Source organism: Gambusia affinis, linkage group LG13, assembly GCF_019740435.1.
Source record: "Gambusia affinis linkage group LG13, SWU_Gaff_1.0, whole genome shotgun sequence".
Classification (NCBI taxonomy): Eukaryota; Metazoa; Chordata; class Actinopteri; order Cyprinodontiformes; family Poeciliidae; genus Gambusia; species Gambusia affinis.
This window is the reverse complement of record NC_057880.1, coordinates 27406580-27415561: the sequence shown is the minus strand read 5'-3', so window position 1 is coordinate 27415561 and position 8982 is coordinate 27406580. Positions and strand designations below refer to the sequence as shown.

The following is an 8982-nucleotide window of genomic DNA, read 5'->3' as shown; positions in this document are numbered from 1 at the left end:
TCCAGAACTTCCTCTGGCTTCAGATCAGAAGTTTGTTTCCGTCCAGAACCTGACCCGTTTGCCATGACTGGAGGAGCCAGACTGGATCTCGGTTCCGGTTCCGAGATGATCCACTTGCTCCTTCTTTCTCCTCCGAACTTTAATCTGTTTTAACTGAAACATGGTGAAGAATAAGAGGAAACTTTTTCACTAGAACCAGAACCATCTTCACTGACAGAACTCTTCATCCGGTCCGGATCCAGAGTCACACCCAGAACCAGAACCAGGACCAGGAGGGGCCGGCATGTCGGAGCGCAGCGCCCCGGGCTGCCGCCTCAGACTGGACTGGGTCTACGGGTACCGGGGCCACCAGTGCCGGAACAACCTGTTCTACACGGCCGGGAAGGAGCTGGTCTACTTCGTGGCCGGAGTGGGCGTGGTCTACAACAGCCGCGAGCACAGCCAGCGGTTCTACCTGGGCCACAGCGATGACATCATCAGGTGGGCGGAAACACCTGGAGCAGTCTGGGTTTAATCCAATCAGGAGGCAGCCTCGGACAGATCAAGTGATTATTGATCCAGCAGATAATCTTATTGATGGATGAATCAGTTTCTGGTTCTGATCGGATTTTAAGACCAAATTAAATTATAATCATTTTTCAGATAAAAGTTTGTTATAATTCAGTAATTTGGATTAAAAAGTTCTGCTTCCACTGTTGGATTATTTCACTTAAAACATTTTTATTAATAATTTAACTTATTAATACAAATAAAACTTTTGAAATAGAAACTAGAATTAAGTTACTTGGTCAGATTTTGTGTTTTTACAGTGAAAGCAGTAAATCAGTTAATCTGATAAATTAAAATAAACTCAATAATTTACATTTTATGATTTATTGTTTTTCTCTTTGATGAAATTCTTCAGTTTTTTTCTCAACCTGAATTTTTTTAGGATGATTTTATTTCCGGAGCTTCATAATTAATTTTATCTGTTGTTTGTTTATTTATTTTGGATATTTAAAATGTTAAAAGTTTATTGATCTTTCAGAATGTTTCGGAATTAAGTTAGAAAAATGTGTCAACAACAATATTATGGTTTATGGCGATAACTAATAATAAATGAGTTATTGTATCAGTTTGAAGCATGAAACCGTTTTATTTCTGATATTCGTTAAATGAATATATTTTATTATATTTATAGAAATGATCTCCAGATAAAAACTTTTATTAATTCTGAATCAGCAGGGAAATGAACTGATTCTGTTAAATGAGTGGCTGATTTATTTTCCTCAGGTTATTATTTAATATTTAATATTTATTGATTTTCTCATGAAAATAACAGAAAAACTGATTTACTCTCCAATCCGCCACCTGGACCCGGTTCTGCTGCACGGCGTCGGTACCGACAGATTCATTCAGAGAAAGTTAGAAAGAGTTCAGGATTATTCCAGATTATAAGAAGCTTTAATTAGTTTTATTACCATTTATGATAAAAATCATTCAAACCCTGAAAATATGAAATTTATCCATAAATAAAACTTTCAGAGTTTCATGGGAAAAAATGTCAGGAGGAAAATTTTTTCCTGTTTATATTCCTAGAAATTCAGTGTGTTTCAGTGTGTGTGTTTCAGTATGTTTCAGTGTGTGTGTCAGACTAATAGAGAAGTGTGAAGCTGCCTCGCTCGGCGCTGGGCTCTGATTTGACTGTTAGCTTTGAGTTTGTTCCAGTTCCTCTTTGCCAGCTGACTGCAGGTTTTCAGAACCAGAACCAGGTTCTGGTTCTGGTTCTGGTCCATCTGAGCTGCAGAGAAACTGATAAAACTTCAGATTTTTATTGACAGGTTTCTGATTTCAGATTATTTTAAATCCAAAGTTTCTCCAAACTGAAACGTTTCAGATAAACTTTGGATGAATTCATGAACCTGTAGAATAAATGGATAAAACAGCAGAACCATCAGATCCGGGTTCTGGTTCTGGTTCTGGTTCTGGATTCCTGCAGGATTTTGTCTGTTTGCCTGAACTGGAGCATTTAGAGGTTAAAGGTCAGCAGGGAGTCCCAGAGCTTTTTCATATTTAAGGATGAAGCATCGTCTCCTCCTCCTCCTCTGAGGCTGACGGTTGCCGTGGTAACGATGCTTTTCCTCCTCTGAGGCTGAAAGGTGGAGAGTTTTCATTCAGAACTGGACCCAAACTGGGAAAAACGTTCCTGAAGCTTCTGTTGGTGTTTCTGCTGGAGGTCAAAGGTCGATTTGTGTCTGGATGACAAACGTTGAATCTTCCTGATGTTTGGCCGTAATCAGAGCGGCGCCGGTTCTTTTCTCTCCTGTCCCACTTCCTGCTGCCGCCTGCAGGCAGAGCGGCTCCAACCGGAGCAACATTATGATCCTGGTTCTGCTTGGATGAACAAACTGAACCAGCAGAACCACAGACGGGTTCTGGTTTCACTGCTGGTCGGACTGGGCTCTCATGGTTCTGCTAGTGACCCGGTTCAGACCCAGATTCAGCTTCAGGATGAAATAATCACAACAGAAAATAAATTACTTTAATGGAAACAAAACCATTTTGAAAAAACTCTCAGTTTTTGATGAAGTTTTTTGCGATGAGATTTTTTATTTTTCATTTTTTAGAAAAGTTTCCAGAACTGAATGAAACTCTCAGCATCACATGACCAGCAGGATGTTACTGCTGTAGGAAACCACGAAGAAGACAACAGGAAGTGGGAATAATTATAATAAAAGGAAATATTTTAGTACCTTTAATGTTTTTGGTGATTTTTACCTGGTGCCACCTGGTGGAGGCTGCAGGTAGTGCAGCTGAAGGTAATTAGATGAATATCTCAATCATTAGTTTATAGAATCAGGTGATATCCAGTAGAAGTTATTGATCAGATTGATTATTTTCTCCTGTTGATGATTTTTAGGTTATTATTTGAATGAAGCTGGAAACATTTTCCTGTTTCCTCCTCTGTGTGTGTGTGTGTGTGTGTGTGTGTGTGTGTGTGTGTGTGTGCGCGCAGGTCAGCTGATTTCTGATGCAAACACACCGGGAGGTCAGAGGTCACAGTCTGAAGTCTGATAGTGAAGCTTGTTGTGGAGGTTAAAGAAATCCAGAATCTATTTTAATTCTTTTATTCTTTTACCAAATAATTATTAACAATTAATCAGAAATGATCAAACAGACAAAAATGAAAATATTTACAATTATTTGATTCCTGTTTTTTTCGTCGACTCCTCCAGGTCAGAAATCAGTTTTTTTCTGTTTCTGATTCATTTTTTCCGTTTCTGCCATTAAACTGCAGCTTCATGCTGTTTCCATGGAAACAAACTTTTAATAAGAGGAAAACCTTGGCATCATGTTTTAGTTTAGTCAGGATCTTCACTTTAAGACTTTTTCTTTTATTAATATTTTCCTGGTTTTTGTTTTTATTGGGTCGTTAAGGATTCGGTTCTGTGGTTCTGATCCGTGTTTCATTAGTTTCTTCAAACTGTTTTCTGGCTCCAGGTGTTTATTTAACTGCAGCATCATCACAACGTTACCATGGATATCACAGAAAACGCCACGAATTTAACATCAGACGATCATGATTCCTGAGGTTCCCCTGTTCCGGTCCGGTTCCTTTCTGGTTCCGGTCCGGGTCCGGTCTGGTTCCCCTGTTCCGGTCCGGTTCCTGTCCAGTTCCGGTCCAGCTCAGGTCCGGTTCCTGTCTGGTTCTGGTTCCTGTCCAGTTCCGGTCCAGCTCAGGTCCGGTTCCTGTCTGGTTCTGGTTCCTGTCCAGTTCCGGTCTGGTTCTTCTCTATCTGAACCGGATCAGAATCAGGTTCCGGGTCCAGTTTCCCTCAGCAGGTTTATGTTCTGTATCGATGCCACAGGAAGTCAGAGGCAGTTCTAGTTTCCAAAATAAAAGCCCAGCCGTCGGAGGCGTCTGATTGGTTCCTGAAGTAAAACAACATGGAGGCTGCAGGTTTTCATCCGGAGCTGCTTGTCGTGTTTGACCTTCACAGCTTCGCCGTTCTGGCTGAGATGGTTGTCATGACAACGTGGCAGCTCACTGATTGGCTGGGAGTGTGAGGAGAGGAGCAGAAGTGTGTGTGTGTGTGTGTGTGTGTGTGTGTGTGTGTGTGTGTGTGTGTGTGTGTGTGTGTGTGTGTGTGTGTGTGTGTGTGTGTGTGTGTGTGTGTGTGTGTGTGTGTGTGTGTGTGTGTGTGTGTGTGTGTGTGTGTGTGTGTGTGTGAGATCAATGAAGTTTTGAGCCTGACACACCTGGCAGGAAATGGGCTGATCTGATGGGTGTTGATGTGATGAAGAGGAGCGTATCTTCATCCGAACCCAGCAGCTCGTTACCAGATGACCTTCAGGTTACCAGATGACCTTCCGGTCGGCGTTTGAATCGGATCATCTCCAGGTTTTTATCTGAAGCAGAAACTCTTCTGATCCAACGGATCAGGAAACTTCACCGGGTTCTGATGATCCAGTCCCACATCATGATACTTCCTCTGCCGGGTTCCAGTCGATTTTATCAGACTAATCAGAAGATTTAAATGTTTAATATTTCTGTTCAATGTGTCGTCATGTTGCTCCAGTTCCTGATCAGCGTTTATTTAAACGTTGTGTGTTTCCAGCCTGGCGCTGCACCCAGAGCGCCTCCTGGTGGCCACAGGCCAGGTTGGCAGGGATCCGTATGTGTGTGTGTGGGACTCGCTGACCACGCAGACCGTCAGCCTGCTGAGGGACGGACACACACATGGCATCGCCTGCCTGGGCTTCAGCGCCGACGGACAGGTCACACACACACACTACACACACTACACACACTACACAGATTAAACACACACACACACACATTACGCACATTAAACACACACACTACACACACACACACACACCTTTAAGAGTTGTAATTGCAGCATTAAAACCAGATCCAAAATAAAACTGTTAATAAGTCATAAGTTTTCCTCTGGCGCCGACCCAAACAGCCAGAACCGAACCAGAACAATAAAATAATCAGAATTCAGGAATTTATCTGCAACAATTTATTATTATGTCTGACTGCAGTGTGTGTGTGTGTGTGTTCCTGAGGAAGCAGTTCTGGTTCCGACCCAGCAGAACCCGACTCCGGTCTCTGTTTCTCTGCAGCGGTTGGTGTCGGTCGGGTTGGACGCCAAGAACACGGTTTGTATCTGGGAGTGGAGGAAGGGGAAGATCCTGGCCTCCGCCAGCGGACACTCGGACCGGGTAGGAGCCGGTTCTGATGGGTTCTGATGGGTTCTGATGGGTTCTGAAGGGTTCTGATGGGTTCTGAAGGGTTCTGATGGGTTCTGATGGGTTCTGATGAGTTCTGATGGGTTCTGATGAGTTCTGATAGCTTCTCCGTCTCTGCAGATCTTTGATGTTTGCTGGGATCCGTTTCAGCAGAACCGCCTGGTGAGCTGCGGAGTCAAACACATCAAGGTGAGACACTGACGGGTTCTGTTGGACTTTCTGGTTCTGATCTGAGAGATAAACTGGAACCAGTTTTGCTCCGCCCCCAAAAACCATTTTAAAGATAAATCACCAAAAAATGGGCGGAGCCAGAGCCGGTTATGGGCGTGGCCAAGCGTGGGGATGAGTGCAGTTAGAGACTTCCCCTGCAGTTACCACCGTCTGACCATTAGAGGGCAGCACTGAGCAGTTTCTGACCCAAAAACAGCAATTTATATGAAAATGAGACATTTTGACTCAGAAACCAGGAGATAAAACCTTCAGAATTAATTTATAGAGTTTAAATACAACAGAAGTGAAGTTTATGAAGCAGTTATATGATATATAATTTATATTTAATATATTTCTTCCTTTTGACACCTTAAGAAAAGCTGTTGACTTCAATTAAACTTCCCACAATCCTTTGCTGCATCAGTATCGGTCACATGACCAACTCCAGAATCAAACAGCAACACGATGGGAATAAATATCAGTTATTAGTATCAGCCCAGTTTTATTTATCGAACCAATAGTGATGTTATTGTGACTCTGTGATTTAAAACGATTTAATAATAAAACCTTTAACATCCTGTGACGTTCTCTGAGCGGTCCGGCTGTTAGAACCAGCGGTTCTGTTTGTCCCGGTAGTTCTGGTCGCTCTGTGGGAACGCGCTGACGCCGAAGCGAGGGATCTTCGGGAAGACGGGCGACCTGCAGACCATCCTGTGTGTGGCGTCGGCTAAAGATGACGTCACGTACTCCGGCGCGCTCAACGGAGACGTCTACGTGTGGAAAGGCCTGACGCTGCTGAGGACGGTCCAGGCGGCCCACGGGGTGCGTTTCCTGTCGCCATGGAGACGCAACTTCAGAAACCCACAGAGACAAACGAACTCCAGACGATTTAACTGTTTGCAACATTATAATCATTATGATTTATCACTAAAGACGTAGATTTCCTTCAGATTGTGTTTTCCTGGATGTTTCTGTTCCTCCTGCAGGCCGGGATCTTCAGCTTGTTTTCCTGTGAGGAAGGATTCGCCACCGGCGGCAGAGACGGCTGCATCCGGCTCTGGGACGTCGACTTCAAACCCGTCACCAAGATCGACCTGAAGGAGGCGGAGCAGGGATACAAAGGTAACTACAGACTGGAAACAAACTAGAGACTGGAAACAAACTAGAGACTGGGAACAAACTACAGACTGGAAACAAACTAGAGACTGGAAACAAACTACAGACTGGAAACAAACTACAGACTGGGAGCAAACATTTTATTTCTGTTCTCTTCTTAAGACCTGGTGAAGAACAATCTGCCAGTCTGACAAAAACCTTGAGAAAATAACTGAACATTAGTTTCTTTCAGTGGTTTTTAACTTTTCTGTAACAGTTAAAGTCGTGTATCATCCTGGTTTGTTCTGATTTAAGATCCTCTCTGAACCAGTTTGGGCTCTGACCCGGTTCTGATCCGTGTTTCCTCCTCTTCCTCCCCGTCTGGTCCAGGTCTGTCCATCCGGAGCGTCTGCTGGCGAGCCGACCGGATTCTGGCAGGAACTCAGGACAGCGAGATCTTTGAGGTGAGGAGGAACCAGAAACCTTTTTATTCTGGTTCATTACTGTGATGCAGCTCAGCGTCTCAAACTGGACAAAATGAAATGTTTATGAAGATTAATGTAGATTAATGGCCAGCCGTTCATGTGTTCATCTGGTGAGCAGGTGATGGTGCGGGAGCGCGACAAGCCGCTGCTCATCATGCAGGGTCACAGCGAGGGCGAACTCTGGGCTCTGGACGTTCATCCCAAGAAACCTCTGGCTGTAACCGGCAGCGACGACCGATCCGTCAGGTGGGAGCTGGGAAACGATGTCATACTGGGAGCCGCCCAGTAACACCAGTACTGCACTGGGGGCAGAGTTAGATATAATAGAAATACAATCTACTGTCCCTCAGGGGGAAATTCAGGTTGACCAGCAGCAAAGTGACAAACAGTTGAAGGTTCATCATGTAAATATAAATATATGAAAATATAAAAACAAAAGAAAGGAGAGAAAAATAATTAGATAAATTTATTAAAGATGTGTTCTCTGTTCTACCGGGAAACTCTGATCCAGAGGAACAACTTTAATCTGGATAAATTTATTAAAGATGTGTTCTCTGTTCTACCGGGAAACTCTGATCCAGAGGAACAACTTTGATCTGAAGACAGATCAGAAACTTTCAACTGTTTGTGTTTAACCTGAAACAGTGGAGAAGCCCAGACCCACATGAACCTGTGTGTGTGTGTGTGTGTGCGTGTGTTTGTGTGTGTGTGTGTGTGTCAGGTTGTGGAGCCTGGTCGACCACGCCCTCATCGCGCGCTGCAACATGGAGGAGGCGGTCCGCAGCGTGGCGTTCAGCCTGGATGGATCCCAGCTGGCTTTGGGGATGAAGGACGGATCCTTCACTGTGCTGAGAGTCAGGTGAGCCAGATACAACACAGCGGCCCCGACTGGGCCCTTCGACTGGGCCCCCCGACCCCGACTGGACCCCCCGACACAGACTGGGCCCTGATGTTTACCCTGTGATGCTAACTGGATGCCCCGCCCACTCAGGGACATGACGGAGGTCGTCCACATCAAGGACAGGAAGGAGGTGATCCATGAGATGAAGTTCTCTCCAGACGGAGCGTATCTGGCTGTCGGCTCCAACGACGGCCTGGTGGACGTTTACGCCGTCGCCCAGAGATACAAGAAGGTCAGGGAGAATCAGCAGGAAGTGATGAGTGTCTGCAGGAAGTGATGTGTGTCTGCAGGAAGTGATGTGTGTCTGCAGGAAGTGATGAGTGTCTGCAGGAAGTGATGTATGTCTGCAGGAAGTGATGAGTGTGTGTGTTTTCAGAAATATAAAAACCAACCAGACGACTTTAAAAAGAGATGAAAGTTCATGCAGTCCAGTTTACTGTCCAGTTTACTGTCCAGTTTTGTCAGATGGTAGAAAGTAGAAGTATCAGCGACTGGCAGCCATCTTTACTCTGACTGGTTCCAGGTGGGAGAATGCAGCAAATCCACCAGTTTCATCACACACCTGGACTGGACTGTGGACGGGAAGATCCTGCAGAGCAACGATGGAGCAGGAGAACGGCTCTTCTACCGGATGCCCAGTGAGTCCGGATCTGATCAATCCGATCAATCTGATCGGATCAGATCAATATCGTCCGATCAGAGTCTGTAGAGTTTGATCCATCCTTCTCTTCTTCACCGATCGATCAGGTTCTGAGTCGTTTCTCGGCTTCCTGCAGATTAAAATCAGCCGTTTGTTTTTCTGTGGATGATGTTTATTGATTGTTTCCATGACAACAGCAGTATTTGTGGCGATCTGCTTTCCTTCATCCTGCAGTGGGGAAACCCATCACCAACAGCGAGGAGGTGAAAGGTCAGCGCTGGGCCTCCTGGAGCTGCGTCCTGGGGTCAGAGGTCAGCGGCATCTGGCCAAAATACTCCGAGTCGACGGCCGTCAACGCGGTGGACGCCAACCTGTCGGCCGGCGTCCTGGTCGCCGGGGACGACCTGGGCCTG

The 8982-nt window shown here is 45.2% G+C and overlaps 1 protein-coding gene across 1 annotated transcript in view; it reads left to right on the top strand.

Annotated features, from left to right (window-relative positions):
• Positions 1-283: 283 nt before the first annotated feature.
• Positions 284-8982, top strand: part of LOC122842788 (echinoderm microtubule-associated protein-like 6) — a 24982-nt gene continuing 16283 nt past the window's right edge. The window contains exons 1-12 of the mRNA XM_044136957.1: positions 284-480; positions 4599-4758; positions 5113-5211; positions 5359-5427; positions 6085-6270; positions 6435-6570; positions 6934-7007; positions 7147-7274; positions 7750-7887; positions 8020-8161; positions 8453-8567; positions 8804-8982. The exon at positions 8804-8982 is cut by the window's right edge and continues 34 nt beyond it. Coding sequence (XP_043992892.1) covers positions 284-480; positions 4599-4758; positions 5113-5211; positions 5359-5427; positions 6085-6270; positions 6435-6570; positions 6934-7007; positions 7147-7274; positions 7750-7887; positions 8020-8161; positions 8453-8567; positions 8804-8982 — 1623 coding nt within the window. The remainder of the gene's footprint in view (positions 481-4598; positions 4759-5112; positions 5212-5358; positions 5428-6084; positions 6271-6434; positions 6571-6933; positions 7008-7146; positions 7275-7749; positions 7888-8019; positions 8162-8452; positions 8568-8803) is intronic.